At 37.8% G+C, this 25643-nt stretch overlaps 1 protein-coding gene across 7 annotated transcripts in view; it reads right to left on the reverse strand.

The window, feature by feature from the left end:
* The window catches only part of NAV1 (neuron navigator 1), a 297342-nt gene that overhangs the window by 232503 nt on the left and 39196 nt on the right, over nt 1–25643 (reverse strand). For all 7 annotated transcript variants that reach the window (XR_015798556.1, XM_088154273.1, XM_088154270.1 and 4 more), the window contains exons 2-3: nt 12263–13124; nt 11113–11219 (exon numbers count right to left, since the gene is read on the reverse strand). Coding sequence is in view for 6 of the 7 variants with exons in the window: in XM_088154273.1 (XP_088010399.1) it covers nt 11113–11219; nt 12263–13095 (940 nt within the window). In the remaining variant the exon portion in view is untranslated. The remainder of the gene's footprint in view (nt 1–11112; nt 11220–12262; nt 13125–25643) is intronic.

A 25643-nucleotide genomic window follows, 5' to 3' on the forward strand; every position in this document is an offset into this window, starting at 1 on the left:
TCGCAGTCCAGGACAGCTGGTTCCAGCTGGGCATAGGCTCACAGGGATCATATGTCCTCGTGAGAGTGGGAAAGCAAACACAACACAGTTCTTCTCCCACATTGATCAGATTGTCCTGCAGCTGGGGAAATTCAGATTCTTTCCCTTCCAGAACAGTCTCTCATTTTTAAGAGCACAGTCAACTTATTCCTCAAACAGCAAACACAAGAAAACTGTGGAGTTGATGTCTGCATAGGTCGCTTTTCTCAATATGTTAGGAATGGCCTATTGTGCATGTGGCAGCAGGGGGAGCTGTGCCACTGGGGTTATACATACTCTATTAAAGGGGGAGTTGATTTTCCATCCTGTTATCAGATGACACTCTGTCCTGAACTATCAGTATTGCTGCCCTAGGAAACCTCATCCTGCCCTCCCTTCCAAGTCAAATTTATCTACGTGACTTCAACTGCAGCCAATGAGAGATTGCTTTGTTGCTAAAGCCTGGCAGGAATTCAGGAAGTAGATGGAAAGACAATCAGCAGTTTCCAGAACAGATTAACAATAAGTAACAGCAAAATCGTGAGACTAAAACAACTGAACATCCTATTTCTGAATAAGTATAAGCCCTATTCAGCTGTACTTTCTACCACAATTATAATCATGTCAATAGGAATACTTGGGAACATGTGCACTGGTCACATCCTCTCTGCTGTATTCCCATCACTGCTTTTAAGTGATAGCCTAGATAGACATAATGTACAGGATTCTAAATCACATGGAGAATCTATGCACAGGTTCCTTCCTCAAAAGCTACTCCCCTCCAAAGTATGGAAGCTAGCGGCAGAGGCATAATGGAGAGGTGGCAAGTGTATGGAAGATTCCTCTTCCTGCCTTTTTCAACTTTGGTGACTTCCAGCTAAGTTTCAGTTTCAGTTCTCAGAATTCCTCAGTCATCATGGCCCAAAAATAAAAGATGAAGTCACACATCTAGACGGAGCCACACTTGGGAAATATCGGAAAACACTGGGAAATATTCTCTCAGTTGCTGTATTTCTCTAATATTTTTCTGCATTGGTTGTACTCAATGGAGTTAATGACAAAACGACACCTTTAAATTCCTTGGATTGCTCCTTTCCATCATCTGTCAGCGTTTCTCACCTTCCAGAAATTTTGTGACTTACAGTTCCCAGAAATCCCAAACATTGGCTTATGAGGCTTATGTATGTTTAACTTTCTGTCTCCCCGGGAATAATTTACTGCCACTTAATGTTTTACTTTTTCCAAAATAGAAATTAACAATTGTACCAGGAATAAGACACAATAGTACCTGAATGCTACATGCATGTCTGCTAACACACATTTCCAGGACACTACTGACCGTATCTGCTTCACAATGCATAGTATCTGCAGAATACAGTCATCAATCCAATCACCCACCTCTGCATTTTTCACAGAACAGTGATTTTTCATCAGTACCAGCTGACAAAATTGTCTAGAATATATTTATATTCTAGGATTTAGTCTCAGTTTATGTGGAACAATAAAAAGGCTCAGTGTGGACTGTAGAATATGTATCAGAAAAGTTATTCGTCCATTCATGTCCTTCTGTACAATCATCCACAGCTTCTCTTAGCCCATTTGGTTCCATAAGCAGCTTCACTACTTTCCTTGTTTTCATGATCTATTCTCTACTCAGTTTCTACATTTGTGGCTCTTCGTGACTCATGTACCATTTTTTCACACATCTTTTCATCGGTTTATTGGATGCTGGACTTCTCAGGGATGGACTGCAAGTTACACCTCACTCAGGCATACAACAGAACAAACCTTCTTGGGAAGCTTTGGGGAAGGTAAGTTTTTTTCTTTTGTTACCAGAATGATCAAAATTACCAGTTTCAAACAGCATATACTGTACAAAGAATGTTTCTGGAAAAAAGTCCCCATGGGCACTAATGGGAAGTTTTTGTCAAAACATTCTAATGGTGGTATATGATGATTTTTAGTCCTGATCACAATGAAGAGAGAAGGGATAATCCTCAGTGGAATGGATATGCATACTGAAGTCCAGGGGCATCCACATGATGAACCCATAACTGACCTTCCACAATATGCTTGACCCTAAACCTCTGTTTTCTGATGCTAAGATAAAAGCTAAATATTGAATCTCAGAGAGCCAGTTTAGTGTAGTGATTAAGGCACCAGGCTAGGAACCAGGAGACCATGAGTTCTAGTCTTTCCTTTGGCATGAAGCCAACTGGGTGACTTTGGGCCAGTCATTCTCAGCCCTAGGAAGGAGGCAGTGGCAAAGCACTTCTGAAAACATTGCCAACAAAACTGCAGGGACTTGTCCAGGCAGTCACCAGGGGTCAGAACTATCTTGAAGGCACAAAACCATTGAACCACAAACTATGCATCCTCAGTTTAGCCTGGTCTAAAAGGTTGTGTGACTCCAGTCACACAGAAGCAGCCAGCAGGGTGTGTAATCGTCAGTGATAATGACAATATCTAGCAACTATCTTCTGCGAGGATGAGTATAAGTAGCAGTATAAATCTGGTAGGATTGAGGATGGTTTAGACAACAATGAGATTTATTTAGTGATGAGAAATACCCAGTGATAATCCCCAGCAGTTAATGTAAGACTGTATTTGAAGCTGAAGTCCAGTGACCCTCCCGTGCAAGTGGTAGGTGTCATGGCAACAGGCAGTATCAGCCTGCCAAGGTCTGCTGGAGCTGATTCTGCTCATGCAGCATCCTTTCTTTCTGCTTATTTTTAAAGCACATTTTATTCTCAAGGAAGAGTTGGTGAAGCATATACACATTCATAGATTCTCATTATAGTGCACTTATTCTTACTTTTACAATATATGATCCTCTGCTATCAAGAAGAGAGAGAAAACAGTTTTTATTCCCAAGTGAATAGGTTTAGCATCAGAGTTATCTGTTTCTCTGTCATTTATACCTTGCTTTTCTATAAAATATTCAAGGAATCTTGCAACTAGAAATAAATCCATATACCAAAAGAAACACAGGAAATCAAGAAAGCCAACAAAATTGTTAACATTGCTGGTCACTTGCCTTTTCCCACCCTGGAGGCCTGTGTGGAAAAACAGCAGAGAACAATGGACAACAGAGGATGAAACATATCCAAACATTACCTTCTTCTGCAATTGCTAATGACAGGCTACACAAAATTCTGTGGCTGCTGCTTACCTCCCCCATTTGGAGATCCCAAAAGGTCTAGAGATTTTGAGCTGTGCTTTTTTGTACAGTGCATATAAACCATCACTTGTGGAAGCCATCATCTGCCCTGTTGTTCACCTCTAGCTCATCTCATGCTATTAGGGATATTGCAGTCTTTCCCCCATCCTCCTCAATAATGATTGTGTTATCTTTCTCTCTACCCCCACCCCAGTGACATGACCCATCATCTCAGGACTGACTATGGACCTCCCATCTGTCAAAGAAGTCAGGTTACAAGTAACACTAGATAAACATCTGACAATCCATCTGCCTCTGTGCATTTGAACACAAGCCATCCTTCTTCACTGAGCCGACAATAGCTGAAAAAAGACCACTTGGTCCTGGAAATACGTGTGGTACATTTCCTCTCTGTACTATCCAGGTTCCCACAGCCTATGGACAAATGTAGTGTTGTATGCTGCCCAGAGTCACTTTTTTGTGAGATGGATGGCCTTACAAATTTGATAGATAAATAAATAAGCAAACAAACTGCCCTTCCACGTCTCATTTCGGAGGTATTCAGAGCATTCCCAAACCATACCACTCAAATTGCCAATTTTTGACTGCATGATTTGTTCATGTTGCAAAATGTGTGTTAAGATTTAACACATCTATTTTGTGCCTTAACTCCTCAACCCAAACAATATTTCCTGCAAAAGAACAGCTGGGACTTTCTCAGAACAGAACAGAACTGCTTCACTGGCCATGCCCCCTGGTGACCCATAGGGGTCAAAAGCATTTTTAAAAAATTTAAAATTCGCCCCACGGCATGAAGCTTGCACACCACTGCTGTGGAGCCACAAAGGGCTTATCTGGTAATGAATACAATCCCAATAAATCACCAAGTCCATTGAAATAGAGGCAGTTGCATACGCTGATCCAGTTTCTTTCTTAACCTTTTGATGCATCCAGTCTAGTAGAGAAGATTGTTTCCTTTTCCACTTTGTCCTTCTCCCCAATTTACATCAATGCAGCTATCATGAGTAAGGAAGAAACTTTTCAAATACTGTAAGTTACAGAGGAAGCATTTTCTCTGCAGAAAGTTTCTTCTACATTTTTAGCAGTTCTTATTCAATTTGATGGAAATAAAATGCTGTCAAAGGAGAAGAGAATTTTGGTGAAACACTCATGGATGGAATGTAGTGTTCTTGCACGTAATTAGTAATGAATGACCAAGGGGTCATCTTTCATTATACAATTATCTCATTGAAAGTCATGTCCTGTTTTTCACTGTACAGTCATCTCTCCAGCAGTCTGTAACCTCCAAGGTTTTTCTCTTATTTCAGTTTAAGTGTAAGGCAGACATCATGACAGGGTTCCCCTCAGTGAGAATTTTCAGATTGAGAAGTCTGCACAACTAGCAGGGACAGGAAAAGATGTGTAGCAGAAAACAACAGCACCAGTTGTAGCACCCTCTATCATCTTCAATTTAAAAAAAAGATAGAGGAAAAAATGAAAAAAAAAATTGGAAGCACCCTCAGAAAAATAGAAGTCTCTTTCACAGAAGAGGAAAACTTGAGAAAATGCCAAGCAGATTTCAGAACAGCATTGGTTGCATTCACACAACACACTAAGCCATAAACTAGGCATAGGAAAATGGGCCACTTCATATGTTACTGAAATACAACTCCTAGCAACTTTAGAAAACATGGTCAATAGTGAAGAATGCTAGGTCATAACTCAGCAATAATTGGAGAGCTACACATTGCTTATCCCTGTAGTAAACTATAGCTTATAATCTTCAATGGCTGGGTTCACATAACATGCTTAGCCAAAATAAAATAAATTATATTAGGTTTAGTGTGATGTCTGAACCAGGCTGGCGCTCACTTTATCTTGTTTTCTCACTTATTTCACAATGGGGGTTAACTGGCCCTGTTCATATAACACACTAATCATTGTTGCTAAATTAACCCATTTTAAAGATTTGCACAATAGATTGAATTATATTCCAACCAAATAGCCTGATTTCACATATTACATTACACCACAAAAATAACACCTATGGAAACATGCCAACTAAAAGTAAGTAGAGGTGAAAAGTTTATTTTATTTAAGTTTAATCATACTACTTATATTCCTACATCTTTATTTTAGCTATTTTCAGTCTTGTTGAAAAAGGCTGTTAGGACAACAATCTCTTACCAAGTTTAGATTATTATGGATTAGGGTGATCTGAATGACCTTCCAGCCCAATGACTTTGTCTATAAAGCAGTCCAAAATGTAATGGAAAACCGTTCCTTGTTTATTCCAAGCAATGTCATTTGGCTAAATCTTACAAGAAAGTTCTATTACTTTGATTGGGCACTTCAAAATTTTGCTGAAATTCAGTTCCAGCATCTTTGATTTAGATCTAGTGGCTGCAAAGTGGGCATAGTGAAATCTTAAACATAAGCTGGGACGGGATTTTAATTTTTATCCTAGGGTTTGGGGCATTGAAGGTTTATTCATTTTTAAATTATGTTAAGCCATTAGAACACCTTGTCAGTGGGACTGATTACCCAAAGATGAGGTAGGCTCTCTTTCATCAGATGTATTGAAGCGGAGGCTAGATATAAATTGCCTTAATATAAATTGGGTTGGATCTGGTGACTTAAAATATCCACTTCCAATTCTGTGATGCTATTTGAAGGTATAAAAAGTAAGCTCTCCTTCAAGGTGAGCTTGACTTCTTGTGACTTTCTGGATGCCTCCATGCAATTTGCAGCAATATGGAGGTGATCTGCCATTCCCTTCTTTTGGAATATTATCTATTTTGGAATAATATCTAGCCTACAGCCCTGATATTCCCTGGGGATTTTAGTACTAATCAGGCCCAGCACTACGTGGTGCTCTCACCCTCCGAGACATTTTAAGGTAGAAACTTCATGTGTTTCCTGTCTCGGAATGGTAAGGTAAGTATGGAAGTGGTTTTTATTAATTGCAATACAAGGGGCGCTGGAGACTACAAGAAAGATCACAAAGTGGATTGGATTCAGTTTGGTGATTCCATGAATACAAGGGCATCTTCCTTTCATGGAATGGCCTGGGGTTCTGCTAGAGGAAAAGTTAGAGAAAAGACTGGAAATGCAGTTTCATTTGAATGGAAGATGATTCATCCTGTGCTCAAAATACCAGGAATCTATACTCTTTTCTTTTCAGATGATATCTTTGGTTACTCTTATAACAGGCCAATGAACGGCACTGTTTGGTGGGATGTCCATAAGAAGTCAGGATGGGTCCATACTACTTCATTCTACCCAATGTTTTAAGCAATGATCTATCTGAACCAACCTCTCAGTAATTTCCAGAGAAATTTCATCAGGTCTGAAAGGTCTACTCATGAGTAGCTCCACTATCTGATCAGTCTCAGATGAATTAGATGTGAGACTGATTAGATTCATTACACAAAAGCATGGTTTATTTAATCCTGTGTTATTAAACCAACCAAAATTAATTGGGTTCACAAGGTATGCTAACTCATAAACCAAGTTTTATGTGCCTTGGTGGCTGAGTTTATACAACATGCTAAGCCAAAACCAAACAGACCAGATTATGGCTTATGTGAACTCAGAGATAGTTATATACACATAGCATTAAGCCATAAGCCATGATTTATAAATCACAATGACTAAAACATGTCCTCATCTGGATAATCCATATTATGGCTTAAAACTCAATGAACTTAACCATTGATTGGGGCTAAGATGTCAGGAACATAAAAGTCTTCATTTGCAATTGAACAGGATTGGAATTTGTATTGTAAAACATAAAAGGGAGACTGCACAGTTGCCTATCAACATCTGAAACAAAAGCTAAAAATGGATGGGTGAAAGAGAGAAATTCACATCACTTATCAATTCTGCAGAGCATCTGGGAAACAAACAAGGAAATTTTATTTTTATTTATAAGGCTTGTATGCCACTCTAATCAAACTCACTTTGAGTGGCATATAACTCCCCAAATCCATAATTTGAGTTAAAAAAGCAAACAAAATATTGACTAGCCTTTTTCATTTTAAATTCAAGTGTTCCAAAATGTTATACATCTTTTTTCCTATATCCTGCTAAGAGACCTTGAAATTCAAAGCATTATTTGTCAACATAAAAGGGGATTTTGAAGCAACCTGCCATCTTATTCAGTTTTAATGCACAGTATTGATGTGACTGACAGATTAAGGATTATTTCTAACACCCATTATGGCTCAGGGCATCTTTAATTTAACAGCTTCCACAGGCCATAATTTATTTTACCCACAGATCACATTTTCAACGTAATTTGGATTCAAATGTATCAGCATATAGTTAGATACATTTCTTGAAAAATACAGCTGTATGGACTGCAGAAGTGACAGAAGGAGGAGGGAGACATCAGGAAACTGGTGTACCAATGACCACGCTGTGCATTTTTCTGATCTCTTGAGACAAAATATAGCACTTTCCATTACCAGTCAGTATTAGTGATTTAAATACCCTATGTAAAACCTGTGAATATAAATCTTGTTCACAACCAGGTAGGGAAGAGCATGGTTTCTAGATTCTTTCCAGCCCCTTAACAGTAGCTCTGATCTGGGCCATGGGAGTGGGACTGGAAGGAGAAGGTGGGAGGCTTACAAGGGAACCATCAGCCACATTGTGAGCTGCGTCTCAACCGCCTCTCCAATACGGATGTTTGTTTGTTTGTTTCTCTCTCTCGTCCCTTGTCAGGTGGAGCCCATTTTAAACTCATCTTTATTTTGCTGGCTTCTCCCCACACCCCCAATTTGGCATTGTTCTGATCAGTTTTCTGACAGGATTGTGCTGACAGACAAAGTCCTTACCCCCTTGACATAGTTTCTTGACAATATTCTACTTGTTTGGAAAGATAAACCAGTAAGACAAGCATGCAGAGCTTGGCTTATGCAATTCTTCCCAACATCTTTACCAATAGTGGCCACAGGAGACATTTTTTTCTGTGTAATGAACTAAGGGATCACATGTGTGCGTGTAGGCACACTTTCTCCCAAGGGAATTATCAGGGTGTGTGTACACACATTGTTTGGGTGTGTTGTTCTTCACTCCTCTCATGCTGCATCTGTGTGTATTTTATGTATGTGTGCATTGGGAAAGCACAAGGCAGGCTGCAGATCCTCCACTCAGGGTCTCTTGACAGGAAAGAGGAGGGAATGGCTTAGCCTGGAGGAATGCACCAGAGATGTTTTTTTCTGGAATGTTTTTCTTTGCAATTCCTACTAGCTCTAGCCCGTTTTGACTCTTTCTTTCCCTGATTTCTCCCCCACACCAAATTTGGTCCTGTGTTGTTATTTTAGGACAGTTACCCTGCTGTCAGACAGTAAGACCAAAACAGTTCCAAGGACCTTTATATAATTTCTTTTCAATATTCTTTTGGGGTAAAAGGAATAAAAAAGGAATCTTTCCATTGTTGTAAGGTACTCAGGACTGTTCATATATTGCGCTGAACTATAATAAAGATAGGTTAGTTCTGGTCTAGCATGCTGGGTGAATCCAGTGTTTGTCTCTGAGTCAATAAACCAACATGAAAGAAACCACTGTTAATGAATTACCTAAATCCAGCCACTGAACTGGAACTATGAATCACACAAAGCCATGCTTTGTTTTTACAACACAATGGCTTAGCTTAGTGTGTGGATCCAGCACTTAATGAATAACACATACATACGAGGAAGAAGAGCTGTCAATCAGCATGTCTGTCAAGAAAGTATAGTGTTCAAAATGGCTTCCTCATAGAAGCACTTGAACTATGAATTTGAAAGAGCAACACGTAGTGATTACTGAGCACTATGTTCAGAACAAAATGAATTTCTGAAAATCATTTCAACTTTTAATAATCCATATCCTTGTCTCCAACTGAATGCATTGTTACTCTACTTCAAAAGCTTAGCTAGCAATAGTGGAACTCAAAAAATCTATTCCTGAAAACACTTTGTATTCTCCTATCATAGGCAAAGGCTTTCTCCAACATACTTGACTTTTGAAATGGCAGTCAACAGGTGAATCTTAGACTAATATTAAGTTGCTAGAGTGAGCTTGGATTTAACATTCAAGAGTTACTGCTCCACTGAGAAATGTGCTCCTCAGAAGTTATATAGAATCAGTTCTTTTAGGATTATTTCAGGACTGTAACCAGAATTACTATGAGAAAGAAACCATATTTCAGTTCCATATATTAAATCAGCCACACTTTTTTCTGCTGAATAGCCTAGAGGCTGAAAGTCCACAGTTCATTCCACATTCTTAAAAAAAACTGGAACCTGACTTGCAATGTGATCAGAACATTGTCTCTTTAAAATATATTTCTCAATTTATCAGTAAGGTGGAGGAAGGAACATTTTGAGCAATGAGGTGAAAGAGTTAAGGAATCTTTCTTCCCTTCAGTTCTCTGCAAGAATGCAAGCTCATAGCTGCTTTAAGCTTTAAAAATACAAGACTGGAAGGAGAGAATGTATGTTCCAGCATATCATGTGTAGCTAAGCCTTCATTTGTTGATTATTAAAATGCTTTCTTACAATTCTGATCATATTTTCAGAATCTGATCTTAAACACCAGATATAATGCTTTTCTGTAAGAGTGCCAAGCAAAGTCATAAAAAGGGTATTTGTCAAACATGTTATCATATTTCCAAGTATGCAGAAGTAACCCACCACTGAGTTTAACAGTTTTTTTCCCAAATAAATGTAGATTTGCAGCCTCGGATTCTTAATATCAAGTTATTTTCTTTCATCTAACCTTCTGAAACCTCACTCCAATTCCACTTCATTTAACTTGTTTCAAAACACATGACTTGCTCTTTATTATTAATTACAAAAATAAAGAGCAGGCAAATACTAAAAACAATTGGTGATAATCATCCTGTACCTTTTCATTATTGTAAACATTTTCAAAGAGAAATTATAATATAGTAGAATCTATAGCAGTTGTTCCATTATGAGATAAATGTTTGATACATTTGTCTGAATATTAGTCTTATTTAAAACTGAAAAACTGCAATGGATAAAATATGTAGATAGTCCTCGCTTACTGACTGCCTCATTTAGTGACCATTCAAAATTACGATGGTGTAAAAAAAAATAGCTTTGTGACCAATCCTCGCATTTATGACCACTGCAGGGTCCTGTGGTCACATGATCGCCATCTGTGTCCTTTGCAACTAGCTTGCAACAAGAGAGTTAAATAGAGAAGGTAAATGTAAAATCATAAGTTGCAGTTAAATAAGTGATGTTTCACTTAACAACCGCAGTGTCTCACTTAATGACCAAATGGGAAGTGAGGTCATAAGCCTGTCATAGTCATGATTTTCCACTTAGCAACTGCTGCACTTAGCAACAGAGTTGCTAATCCCAATTGTGGTTGCTAAGCAAGAATTACCTTTATATGTATCCAGGCACTACTGTGCAGAGAATCACAAATTGTGAATTCTATTTCTGAAAACACTGATCTCTCTTCTTTCACTCTGTGGGACCTATTCTGGCTTAGCTGGGTATTTTAAGTTCAGTTCGGGAAGCTTTCAGAGTCATTCTCCTAACCTAGTCAAGACCAATAATCAAGCTACCTTGGTGGTTACAATAGACCATTATTATACTGGACTTCAGAATATATAACCAATACTCGGCAGATCTGAGATCTCTTGCTTTGCATCCAGAGCCCCAATTCAAAGCTAAAGGAAGAACAGTATTGGACAATGGAAAATGACCATTAGAAATTTTCCCCCACTAGTCAGTTCACAAATTTCAGTGTCCAGGAAGAATCGTGGATGTGGCTACTGCTTGAAGAGGGGTAGTTGCATCCTCATGCAGCACACCAAAGCAGATCCACTTTCCTTTACATCCATGTGCCATGGATTCTGAGCCACTGGCACCACTAAAGAGAGTGATCCTGCCATAATTTCTACTTACTCATGCCTCTCAGGGCGAGTTCAGGCCCTTCGGGAAGGTTGGGCTGCTGTACATCACATGCCTCTTCCTCCTGAGGAAGGCTGCTCTTCTCTTTCTCACCCTGCCATCTGGTAGGCAGAAAAGGCACAACCAATCAATTTCTCTTCATACCCATAATATATTACAAATATTTAATTTGGAAATAGTCTGAAGGCAATTCACTGAGTCTATCGAATTTTCGAACTGAAGTGATGCTTTAGTTCAAATCGAAACAGACACCGCTGAATCGATTCAATTCAGACCAATTCAGGCCCTTTTTGTATATGCATACATGGGTTCAAATCAAATTATCATGATTCTGATTATTTGATTTAGACGTCCAAATTGAATTAGATTAATTTTCCAAATCAAATTGTTAATTTTAGTCAGATCAACTTGTCAACCCAAATTAACAGTTCAAATTGGATTGGACCCAATTTGCATAGGCCTATTATATATCTCCAGCCATCTTAACATAATGCACAGAAGGGTTATAATTATTAAACCATAGTTCTGTCTCTTGCCTGGCCTCTGCATAAGTCAGAGGCCAGATCCTTCTAGGAAGAACTGATTTCTTTGACCTAAGGTGGCAAGTCACATGACCCAATATAATGAGTGCAGTGAATATTTTAGCTAAATGAACTTGGACTGGCATATGACAGCTGCTTGGCATATGTCAGAGCAATCCCGCAATTGTTACGATACATATACAATATCTCCATGAGCATATAGTTCACTGTACCATTAGGGTGCCACAGCAAACTCTCTACAATCTGATCAGGCAATAATGCTATCTGAGAACCTGGGGAAGCAATAATGCAAATAATTTTGCTACAAGCAACTCTCTGAATAGATCTATTCAAATCAAATTCTTAACAAGTCTCACTGTGTTAATGAATTTGGTCCTAAGTGATAGCTTGTTTTTAGTGCTAGAGTCTAAAAATGGAGTTGTTCTTCTCCCACCTTGGCTCATAAATTCTTTGCATCAGTCAAATGCTAAACTTTCCTATGATACATCTTATCTGATAACATTTGGATAATGGGAAGCAGAGCTACAGCTCTTTTTCTTCTCATCTTTAACCTAGGTGTCTAAGAAAGATACATCCAGGTATAGATACTCAGTGACACTTACCGATAATGGAAAGGGGCTACAGTGGCCATAATGGGATGGTTGTGCTGTGGCACAGAAGAAAAACTGATGGGTGCCGTGTGTAACACAGGTCCCTTATTAAGGTTGCTTGTATCCAATGAAATTGTCTGAGGATTATCTTCTCGCTTGGATGTTCCATTTTCCTTCCAATTGGCTTCTGAGGCTGATTGACCTTTTATTGGACAGCTCTGAGGCCTCTTTGTGGTAGATCCCTCTGAAGTCTTGGACATTAATGTCTCATTATACAGGTTGAGATATGAAGGGCTCTTCCCTGGCAGGTGAGTGGTCTTTGCAGGTTCTGCAGCTGTGCTGGGCTTTCCAAGGACCCTCACAGCACCAAGGCTGCTATTACTTTCACCTTGTTTTGAGGTGTTCTTTACTTTCTCAGTTGTCTGAATAGCAGCTTTCTTCACTATCCTAGTGGATCTGGAACTGGCCTTTTGTAAGCCCCAGGGACTATTGCAGCCAGACACCAAACCCGAGCTAAGGCTAGGGTCCGTCTCATCTGTCTCACCATGGCTCCCAGATACCTCTGCTTTCTCTGGCTTAGGGCTTGCAGCAGCTGCAGCCTTAACCATGAGCTTCTGCTTCGATCCTTTAGGAGCTCCACTGCTTGAGCTTACCAGTGCCTTCCCTGTCCTCGGAGATGATGTCCTTGGTGAGGAAAATGTTCCCACACTGTTCTGTTTAGGGGGCAGTTTAGGAGATGCTGTTAGGGTATGTATCTTGCTATGAGATGCAGCTCTGGGAATAGGTATAGAGGAGGCATAATGGCTGCGTCCAGCTGCATTCACATTGGCCGTTCCATTCATCATCAGCAAAACGTGGATGGAGGAGGATCAATCTGAGAAAACAGAAACCAGAGGATATTAAGTCTGGAGCTTCAGCAGCCAAACCTGTCCAGCACAAAGACATGTACATCTGCAAGTAAAAATCTTTTCCCCTTTTTTTAATTTAGTTTTAATTTTACTTTTTCATATGATTTACCAATAAGAAAAAAGATTGCTAGCTGTAATAACACTGAAATTGCTATTTTCTGCCTATATAATACTGAAATCAAGTTCACCATCTTAGACAATAAAAATAGTTTCTTGGGTATGCTAAATTTAATATGCTGATAGCTTTTAGTGCTTTTACTTATTATTTAAACAATATTAAGGGGAGTGTATGCTTTTGAGCTGTAATGTCTTTAAAAAAAAAAAAGCTTTCCAGTAAAAGATGATTTACTAATAAATATTTGAATTTGAATTGAGAATTTGAATAAATTTGGATAAATATATGTCATTTAAGTCAAATGGCTTATTGATTTCCTTCAAACTGTCAGTTCAACTATTCTGGAGATTTATAAAAAAATCAACCTTTTCCAGACATTTATACAGTTCATCAGATTAATATTACAGACTTAATATTTTGTTTACTAAAAATAGCTCAAACATAGATTACAAATGTTACTATGTAATCTAGCATGGTAGGTAGAAGGAGGGTACAAGAAATGTGTTCTTTTATTTCAAGGAAATGTTTTGAACTACTTTAATGTATAGCATTCAGCTGCTTTAACTTTAATACTGTTTTGAAGACACCATAAGGGGATTTTTTTTTTTTTTTGTTAAATCTGACCTGATATGGACAATTTGTTTACCCTAATTTATCATTAACTAACTTAACTGATGGTGGTTTTAAAAGCCCCATTATTTGTAATGGGAAACACAAAGTTAGGATAAAAGTATTTATCATGAATTTACCACTATTTATTGTACAAATTGCTCAGAACAAATCAGCAATAAGTCTCAATGTTTGGATTCATTCCCTGCATTATACCTGATTTTTTAAAGCCATGACTTATTGAACAAGTCTTTCCAGCTTGTTTGCATAAGCTAGAATGGGTGGTTCAGACATTATGCCAAACCAAAAACAAACTACTTTGAGGCTTAGCACAATGCACGGACCCAGTCAATGTAGGATCTTACAGAATTACCACAAAACTAAATACTGATAAATAATAGCATGAGACCACTAAGTCTGAAGCACACAGCTATGTTACTCAGAGGAATTGTAGGAAATCACAGTAGCAGCTGCCAGAAGCTCTTCAGAGGACCATTACAGATAACCTACCACGACTCTTCCGTCGACTAGCACTTCTCTCTGCAACCATTGGTAAGCTCTCCTAGTGATTTATAGGCTTAACTGCATTATGTAAAGAAGTAATATTCCATTGTGAGTAATAGCATGCTAAATCTGATTTCTTTATGATCATGCTAAATTGACATGAGGGGATCCATACTTGAAAATAGGAAGGCAGTTCAATTATATTATTATTATTACTTTGACAAGTTGTAACATATATAAACATAATTTGCCCAGAGTGCAGATTAGATACAGACCCTAAGCACTTTTGAATATTCTCTAGTATCAAAGAATTTAACATGCTCTTTATATAACAAGTCCATTCTACTTATTTATAAACGGTTGTTAGAATACATACAGTTAGATGTATAAAATTATAAGGAGGCATGGAATAAGGAATTGGAATGCCTGACACATGAGTACCATTTGAAGACTATTTGGGTATCTATAAATTTATTTCTATAAATTTAAAATTATGATTAACAAAAATATTATTGCATGTTGATTGGGCACTTACATATCTTTTCAAGAAAAATGGATAGGTTCAGGTAATTGTTACAATCAATATGCAGGACTGATTCATATGATGTAGTCATGCACTAAGGCAGGTCTCTTTTAGGCAGAAGATACTGTACATATGTACATATGTTTTAAACATTAAGAGCTGGACAATGGAAATGGATATTGCATGCTTTTATGACAGCACACAAAAGATTATACTACAAAGTTTGAAGGATGCCTATTCTCCATTAATTGTATAATGGTCTGAAAAACTTTTCTCTCTTTCCATATTTGAAAGTCTTTTAACCAGCATTTTACCACTGGGAGGCTGGAGAACCATTTATAAATGTGGACAACATACACTAGCTTATGTTTAATTTCCCATTTTTTATTTTTGTTCCACTATTTAAATTTAAATATATAATACAACATTAATACACATTTTTATTGTTATATAAGAGTTGTACGTTTTTACAGCTTCTTTTTTTTTCATCACATGAAAGAAAGAACTAGAGTTGCTGTGCTGCTGTTGCTCAGCTTAAATGGGTGGTCAGCAGAGATTCTGCAAGCGAATCTGCACATAACTTAATTTGCTCCCCAGCTGTTTCTGAATTAACAAAGGATCAGAAAAGTCGTACTGTTATTTTAAAAATATAACTGTAAATGTACTGCTGTCAGACTTGCAATAGGAGAAGAAAATGAATTGCCCCCAAATAACAGGAGAGTGAAAGAAAAATTTTAGTGTTAAGATACAAAAGACTTTGGCAAACATATCCCATAGATATGTGAGATTTTACATACAGGAAGGAATTATTTTCAAACTAAAGGAAGGAAATATGATTATTTATAACATGTTTTGGGAACACCAATGGGAGGAGAAAATAAAGTGTGTTTCTGAGTGGCATTAATAGCAAGGAGATGTTCTGAATTTTATGGAAAACAAATATATTACAATTATTTGTTTGTTTTATATACCACTTTTTCTCTATGAGCTTGAGGCAAAATACACAATGCTTCCTTCTCCCACTTTTCTCCTCAGTAAAAACCACACAGGAAGGTTGGGCTGAGAGAGAGTGGTCCAACATCCCTCAGAGCTTCCCAAGGTGAAGATGAATTTGAATCTCCATTCCACTGACCCTACAGGCTTAGGATTCTGTTCAAGATTCTGTCGGACATATGCTTATGTTCTATGAATCTCAGATGATTGTTTGAGGCTTGTTTTATACAATATTAACACCCTATGTTGGTGCTTTACATCATATATAAAGAAACAGAGTTGCATCAAGGAGTTTATACTCTAGAGCTACCTCATGCTGTCAATACGATCAATGCTTATACATTTCACAATTGATAGGGGACACAGCAGTCAAAATATTCTGAGATTTCTACTACTAGATGTTTGAAAAGGTTACCGAAAGCTGTTGCCCAACAGATAGAAGCGCACTGACTTCTCCACTGTTCCCAATAATATAATATTGTGACAATTTTCACAATTGTCCGTGTTTTTCATCATCCTTATCAATAGCCTGGTGGATGGAACAAAAGGGATGCTTATCAAATTTGCAGATGATACTAAGCTAGGGGGATTGATTTATTCCCTAAAGGACAAAAATCATAATTCAGTGATTTTGAACATCAGACCAACAGGCTGATGTACACAGTGACAAATATGAGGTCTGGCATATGTAGGAAAAATCAAGCACCCAGGGACAAGAGTATGGAGACGGGGCTTTATAGCAGCATGTGCACAAAGGCTCTAGGAGTCTTAGTGGATTACCACCTGAACATAAGCAAGCAGTATGGTGCAGCAGCAAAGAAGCGTGCAGTCTTGGGCTGCATTAACAGAAGCATGGCATTTACTGTTTATGATCTGAAGAGAAACTAGAGAATGAAGCACCGTATTCAAATGACAATAGACATATTTTATTTTATTTATTTTAGTATTTTATAAGGAACATTTCTATGCCATTCTATTCCAACCAATTCACAGCAGGAGTATTGTGCCCAGTTTTGGAAACCACACTTTTACAAGGGACAAAGAGCAGAATAAGTTATCAGGAAACTAAGTCCAATGTGGAACAATTAAAGAAGCTGGCATGCTTAATCTCCAAATGAGAAATCTGAGGGGAGAGGCAACAGTACAAGACAGCATAATCCTGTTCTCTATTGAAACTGTGGGCAGGGCAAGGACCAAGAGGTTAACATTAAAAGACAATTCAGGGTGAATACTGAATGGAATTTCAGAGAGTAAAGCAGGTGAGCAGCAGCATAGTCTGCCTATGACAGCAGTAGACTCCACTAACTAGAGTTTTTCAAATGGGGGATGGTGTTTAATTTTACATTAGGCACAGCAATAAGTCTCAACTCTCCAGAAATCCAACCTCATGTTCAGTACGTACTTATCCGTAGAAGCATCATAGTTTCAGTGCAGCTGGATAACTTGCTTTACTTGAGGCAAGAAAGAAATCATACATGCACACACAGAGAGCTTGATTCCTGTTCTGCAGTAAGGAAATCTTCTGTGTGTGAAAGCAAGAGAGTGAGTCCCAGGCTTTAAATCCTAGGCCTTCAATCAACGGAATCTTCTCATCTTTAAAAGTCAGAGAATTTAAGGTGCCACTAGACATTTGCTTTTGTTTTGCCTTCTTTTGTTTTGTTGCAAAATATTAACATGACTGCCCTCCGGAATATCTGTCCTGCCACTCATTCTAATCAAACTTTCCACATTTCAACCCAGCATGAATGTAGAACAGAGGCAATGACTGGGGAAGAATAAACTCACCTCAACCTTAAGCTGTACAGCTATCACTCCTCACATGCTGCAATTCTGTACGTGCAGGAATGCAAAATCTGGGAATTCAAGTTCTATTTCTCACCAGATGTTTGCTGACTGAAATATCCTTCTTTCATACACAAGATCCTGTATTGCCTGCCAAACTGGGAAGCAGACTCACCAAAACTATGCTTATTTATGTTGCTAAACATTTAAACATTTCTGGTAATCAAGCTTTCTCCACCCTATTACACTTCTCAGAGCATAAGGAATTTATCAATGGCTCCCTAATAACCAAACTATACAGAAAAAAGAAAGAAAAAAGAAATGGTTCCTACATTGATCTCAATTTTCCCTTATCACTACTTCAGACTATTCCTCCAGCTGCTATCTTGGCTCTCAGCTGGCTCCATCTGGAAGGGCAGGAAAGAGAGTTAGTTCCTCAGAGGAAGTTTGCTCTGGATTTTATTTTAATGTTTTTTCCCATGATACTTCAAGGACACTATTCTCAGTAGTTCATTTCCGTGGGAAGCTGCCACCACCTTGGAAGAACAATTCTGGAGAAGATACATATTACAGAAGCTAGATCTCCCAAATGTCAACTGGCCATACTGTGTCCCAGTCACTTACTTCTACAACACTTCCCAGTTGCATAGTGACATGAAATACAAAGCTTTAGACTTCAGATGTCAACATTCTACACATGATTTAAATCTGGCCTTATTCCCAAATACAGATCCAACTCATGTGAACCATCTGTATTCAATGAAATCTCTCACAGAACTTGGCGACACAGTATTACCTTTTTTGTCACTGCAACTACAAAATTAAGAAAGAGGATTTATACATTTCAAAACCAAACATCAGAATCTTTTAAATTGGTCTTGAATGTAGAGAACAATATATTGATTTCCCTCCCAGTTGGCCCAAGATATTTTGCTGTCTATGCAAACAAGATGGCATCTTCTCTAATTCTAAATATTACAGAAAAATAGATGGGCAGTTAAATCTTATTTTAATACTGATAACAGCACATTGTCCACTGCACCCAAAGGTGACAGATTAATTCAGGTAATGTAAGACAAGTTAAAAAGATTGAAGGCAAAAGGAGAAGGGGATGGCAGAGGATGAGATGGTTAGATAGCATCACCAAAGCAATGAACATGAAATTGAGCAAACTCCAGGAGGCAGTGAAGGACAGGAAGGCCTGGTGCAATATGGTTCATGGGGTCACCAAGAGTCGGACACAACTTAACGACTGAACAAGAAAAAGACAAGTTAACTGCACACAATTCTGTCTCCTAGCAGAGAGAAATGGCTGAAGATGCCATTCCTATTCCCTCCCTCCAGCATTTGTTACCCAATGGTAGGTACTCCAGGATGAACATATTGGTCCCAATGGAACACAGCCCTCAGTAGAAAAAAGACTGAACCTAGTTCATAGGATGAATGAAGTACAGGGAGGAAGCCAACCCAGAAAAGAATCATCAGCTCAGAAAGGTATTTCTAGCTAGAGTGGATGAATGCAATTCTGCCTAGAATGGGTAATCTAGATGTAAAATAGATATTTTGATAGGTATTAACACTGGTTATGCCTTGATGGCTCAGCATAATTTATTTATTATTTTAATTTATATGGCCATCCATCTCAAATTCATGACTCAGGATGGCTAACACCAATTAAAAACTATATAAAAATATAGAACAATATAAAAAAACTCAGACAAATACAATCAGCAGCTGACAATAAATTAACACAACCACTGAACTGGCTCTGCCATACATCCAGATCCCAAGCCCGGTAACAAAGCCACATAGTTAAGGCTTGTGAAAAGCTAGCAGGGCCAGCGCTGATCTAATCTCCAGAGGGGTGATGTTCCAAGGGGTCGGTGCCATCTTCAGACTCACGGAAGAGTTCCTTCTGCAGGATACCACATAGTTTTTTGTTTGGAGGGGATTGGGGGATGAGATGACTTTTTTGGTCTTCCTCTTTGAGCAACAGTTTTCCTCCTAATCATAGTAGCTTGATGTGATATTTGCCAATCCCTGGATCCTCCTTGGTTTATTGAGAAGCTTCTGAAGAACAAGCAATAGAAGCAACACCTGAAGCACTAGTAGAGAAGACTACACTGTGGCAGTAAGGATGGCAAAGCATCAGTATTTCTTACTGTGTCAATACCTTGTCATCCAATGACACTCTTTAAGGAAGTCCACTCCCTGATAGGGAAAATGGGCAAAAAGATGTTACTGTATTTTTGCTCTGCTTTAAACTTGTGGCACAATTGTAGCACTATACTTAGGGAATAAGCGTTATAGACACTCAAGTAATACAAATAATGAAACAATAGTAATATTAATACATTGGTTTGGAAAGCTGACGATCAGTATACAGACATTATTACGCTTTTGAATCAAGAACATCTGACAGTGCAGACAATAATTCTGCAGTTTAAACCTGGATCTTAGCTAAGGCCAAGATTTAGCCTGAGCATCTATACTGGAAAGTTTAGAAGATGGAATCAAAGTACTGTGTCACTCACTAATCCTCTCAATAGATCAGTTCTGGTATAAACCATGGGCTATTTGATTACTGTTTTTCTATATTTTAGGCTCCACGTAACAGTAATTCCTGATGAGAGCTCTCCATTTTTCTTAGCCACTTTTTCTCTCTCTTAATTTTTTTTAAAGCTTTGGAAGTTAATTTAAACAGAAATCATACAAGAATAAAGATTTAAAAAGGAAAGTAGAAGATAACTTCTAATAGATAAAACTTTATGAAAAAGAAAACTCTTTGTTATGTATTCTCCCCTTCCCTTCCATTTATTTCCCCAACTGCTAACCAGTACCTAAATATTTGTACTATACTTTGAATGTTAAATATTGGAGGTTATTGCTAATATCTGTTTAAGTCCTTTTTGTCAATTGTTTTTGATTGGTCTCTTAGCTGTTTTCCTAAAAACTGTATTCCAAATGTCTGAATTTGCCTTGCTGTGTAATGTATTGTATATAAGGAAGCCATTCCTGCTTGAATTTAGTTAGGATTTTATTACGAATATACTGTATATGGTTAGTTTTGTCATTGCTGCATATTCTCAAATTTTGATCTCCTAATCTTGTATCCTTGGCAAAGTTTCATAATAAAGAATATTCCTTCTTTATTATGGCATTTCCAGAATTTATTGTCATACAATTTGTCCATCTTGGCAATCATTGACAGAGCTATATATCATCTATAAAACATTTTATACCAATTTTCTTTTAAATTATAGCTTGGAGTAAATTTTATTTCTTCCATAACTCTTCCCATTGATCCACTGTGATTACTTCTTTGAAATTTTGCATCCATTTTATCATGCAATTTTTTAAATTTGTTCTTTATTTGTATCATATTTCAGTAACAATTTACAGATTCATCCTAATAGATGATCTTGACTTGTATAAGTGTTTCAAATTGTCATCTTTCTCAAGGTCCCTTTTTCTTTCTTCTGCATAATTGTTAATACTACATCATTACATCACCTGCATAGCATTTTATTTTGTATTCCTCTCCTTGAATTTTGATCCCAGTTATTTGTTAGTCTTTTCAGATATTATTCACTAAAATGTCTAGAGCAATTACAAACCATAGAGGAGAGAGTGGACACCTTTGCCTTGTACCTTTACTTACTGGGAAACTTGTAGAGAATATTCCATTTGCTGAAATATTTGCCGTTTGTCACTGAGATATACTCTCCATCCAAGTTTTGTATTCTTCTTCTGGATCCATTTTCTTTAAAACCCCTAGTAAGAAAGTCTATTCCAAATTATCAAAAGCTTTTTCTGCATCTAGGAAAATTACTGCCACCTTCTTTTTCTTATTGCTGATGTATTCTAATGCATTTATTATAAATCTGCTGCTGTCCTTCATCTTCCTCTTGGGAATATAACCTGTTTGATCTGTATGTATTACTTCAGAAATGCACTTACTCAGACATTAATATTGTAATGAATATCTTATAATTGGCATTCAGTAAAGAAACTGGTATATATGATTGAGATTTCTTCAGATGATTCCCTTCCTTATAAATCAAAGTTACATATGCTTCTTCCCATGTCTTTGGTATTGTTTTTGTCACCTATATTTCATTCATCATCCTTAGCAATAGTTCCAAAATTTTGTCTTCTAGCTTTTGTAGTATATAGCTGTCAGCCCATGAGGAGTATTAGAACAATCAAAAACAGACAAGGAAGAATTTTAATTCAGAAATTAAGAAAAGAAGGCATCATATCAAACTCAACATTGGTGTTTCAATGATGTGCTCATATTTAACTGTTTTCCTCTGAAGTTCAATCTATCTTGATATCCCTTAATAAATCATCATTTACTTACATCCTTATCACTACAAAATACTTAAGTATATATGGGATTTCTGGTGGGGTAAGTGGGGGCGAATGCTGAAATGTGCATGATGACATAGTCATACAAATGCAACAAGTTAGTATTTGCATGAGATATCAGGACACAAATACTTCAGGATACATCATTTATATAATGAAGTCACTGTACACTTGTCATTTTGGCATTATTACAGTTTACTAGAGAGATCAATAAAGGTATACAAGATTTTCCTTCAGTTGGCATTTAAACAATAGTTAGCAATTCTAGATCACCCCTCTCTCTTTTCATTCAACAAGCAAGGTAAGGTGTTCAGTTAATATCAAGATTCCTACAGAAAAAGCATTAATATATTACTTAATACTTAGCTCTATGAAATATTTATTATAGTTCCAAAATAGCAGATTTCTATTGATTTGTTTAATCTACCTGTGTAATGAACACCATTTTATACTCCAAACTTTATACTGAGTTCTTCCCCAGTAGCATACTGGGTGCCATCCAATGTGATGGGCCCATCATCTGGCACTATGTGATGGAATGTGAGGGTAAGCTTGAAAGATGGGGGGAAGACATGTCACTAGGGAATGATCAGATAAAAGAGAAAGGAGTCTGCAACACAGTGACAGCCAGAAAAAGAAACTTAGGGCCCACACTACCTACTCAGGTGGTAAATTGGGAGGGCGGGAGATTTGTACTTTCAGACTTGCAAGATTCTGAATTCTGGGAATTCTTGGAGTTGAAGTCCACTCATCTTAAAGTTGCTAAGGCTGAGAAATACTGCTCTAGAGCAACATTGATGCTAATAACAAATGACATTGGATAACATTCTGTCCAAAGCAACAGCAGGCCTAAACTTGTTAAGCACCTTCCTTCATCAATCTACTGAAAAGGAACCAGCAACAGACATGCATAAGTACTTTTTATAGTGCAACTATTTATATAAACTATTGTGAAAAGAGATGATGACTAATTTAGTTTGCTGATTATGTTAACTCTGTTGCCTCCACTTCTGTATATCACTGCATGTTCTGTGCTGGAGTTTACAAACATTGAACGTAATCTCATGCATCAAACTGCCATTATCACTGCCATTAGAGTGGTTTCAACGAGATGGGCAGTGACAAATTTGATATATAAATAAAATAAAATAAATAAATAAAAATTATTTTAAGTAAATAGATAACCTACAGGGGTTCTGTGGAAACTAGACAAATGCTTGCTTTTTAAAAAAACAGACATTTTGGTCTCCTTGGAGCACAAACAGTTAAGAGTTACTATGGTTTGACCGCAGACAAAAGGTGTGAAATGAGACCCAAATTGAGGAACATGTAGGCTGCAAATGTGCAGATGTTTTGAATATTTTAAAAGCGACACCCAGCTGCTAAAAGAGTGAAAGAAGAGGCAGCAAACAAACTGGGAACTGTGGATACATACGCTGCCTGCCGTCAGTATTGTACAAACAACAGTAATCAACACTCTATTTTCTTCTCATCTGGAAAAAGAAACAGAGGGAAGCAGGCAGGCGTATGCAAACCTCTAACAGAAACTCAGTAATCAGAAAGTTCAACAAATCAAATGGGTGAGCTTTTAATTTTCAAGAGCCCTGAGCTTTCAGTCACCTACATTGGTGGTGCTGAAAGAACAGCTCCTGTGGGGGTATTTTTAAGATTTCATTCCAACAGCATTACAGGGTTTTTTTAAACTAGCCAGGCAATTTGCTACACAAAATACCTGTTAATATTTTCCAACCTTATATTTCATAGGTTTGAACCTTTTTGTTCCCTGTAATGGCTGATGGAGCAATGGGTGTTATTCAAAACCTGCTCTGTATTAGATGACCAAAAGAAAAAAGGAACTAAAATTATTGACAAAACTGAAATGTAATCTACAAAAGCTTTCCTTTATCATAATTCCAGTAATGCATCTAAGCAACATAAGATAATGGACTGGGTCTGGCCCACAAGCCACTGAATTCTAATCAATCAGTCATGCTCTGGAAACACCAAAACCTGGCCAGTTGACCATTCCCAGTTCATCAAGAAAAAGAAAGAAAACTGAAGAAAAGAGTGGCTGAAAAAGCCAACCCTTTCATTAAGAATACATTGCCAAAAATTAACTCACTACAGTGGCCAAAGTACACTTATTGTTGCTTGCATGGCCAGTTGGGAAGTGACTACCATAACATGAAGATTTTCTAGTACTTTTCTGTTGCAAAGACTCACGGGATACCAGATACTTCCAACAGAATATTGGTGAGGACTCTCTATTCTCCAAATGGTAAATTTGACACAGTGTGATTGAGTGATGCCAGAACCACTAGTAAAGAGATTTGACTGGATCAGTGGCTGATCTGGCCAAACATATTAACTGAACAGGGCCAATGAGAACATCACCACAAATATCTCCAGCATGCCCTATCCCATCCCTCAAACCCGAAGTGGGCAAGAAATCTTTCCTTGCCTTGGTTCACACTCTGGGGGGCGCAGCTGCCACAACCAGAATAAAAAGTAGATCCTAAAATACTAAAATAACCCTTAAAACAGCAGGAAATCCTAGTTTGGGCATAATGGTCACTCAGCTCCATAGGTCATAACATTTCAGGACTGACTGTCAGCTGCAGGTTACCCATCTTTGCCTTAAAACTGGTAAAGGTGTTAGTTTGGAAAGTGAGGAGCTACGGAACAAAAACCATTTTACATCTGCATCTAGGATTCTAAGAAAAATGCAGAGATGATGAGATGGGGATGAGATGATTCCTCATTTTCATGTTCTCTGGGGCTTAGGGACTTGGAAGCAGAATGGAACTGCAAAGAATCTCCTTACTCATACAATCAAATAATTTATTTTCCCCTGTAGCTGCATTACTAGGCTCAGAATGAGAAAGTGCAATCTTGGCAAGCCCAATAGCAGCTGTTCATGACCTGGTGGCTTCAGATGTGATGAACTGCAATACCTGTAATTTCCTGTCATCTGGCTGGGAATTATGGAAATTGTAGCTCAACATCGGGTGAGAGAAAAGTGAGATATATTTCTCAAATATCCCTATTCTCATCAAGCTCAGTCCGTAGGATAACCCAACGACATCAGTGAATTTGATCACACCATAATATGCCAGTCTCCTGTGCTCAGTTTCCAGCATCTTGGACTAAACTTGACATATCCATGTCTTCCTATCATCTCCTCCACCCCTTGGTTTGTGGGACAGCTGTGATCTATTTATTTTCATTAACACTCCGCAATTGCTTTCTCTTTTAGTTAATTGGAAGGGGACCAAGTGAGATCAAAGAATGGAGCCAATTATCTAGGTCAAGCCTGTACTGGGGTAGGTTTAGCAAATTAGGTTTCACTCTCCTAGAAATGTGTGACACAGCACTGGTAGGGACTCTTGCACAGCAAGTCTTTGCTTTCCTGTTCTTCCAAAAATGTCATTCACTAATTGCATGGCCTACATTGCTGGTGGACAGTTCATGGTGAATAAGCTAGAGCAAGTCCACAGTCCAGTTTTTTCATGTTAATTACACAATGGTTTGTTTTCAACAAATACATAAAACAATATTTTGAATTAAATTGCTTGCTAAAACTGGGGG

The sequence above is a fragment of the Python bivittatus genome, unplaced genomic scaffold, assembly GCF_059951505.1.
Source record: "Python bivittatus isolate LINGU-HERP-01145 unplaced genomic scaffold, Pbiv_v1 ctg000700_np1212, whole genome shotgun sequence".
NCBI classification, from domain to species: Eukaryota; Metazoa; Chordata; class Lepidosauria; order Squamata; family Pythonidae; genus Python; species Python bivittatus.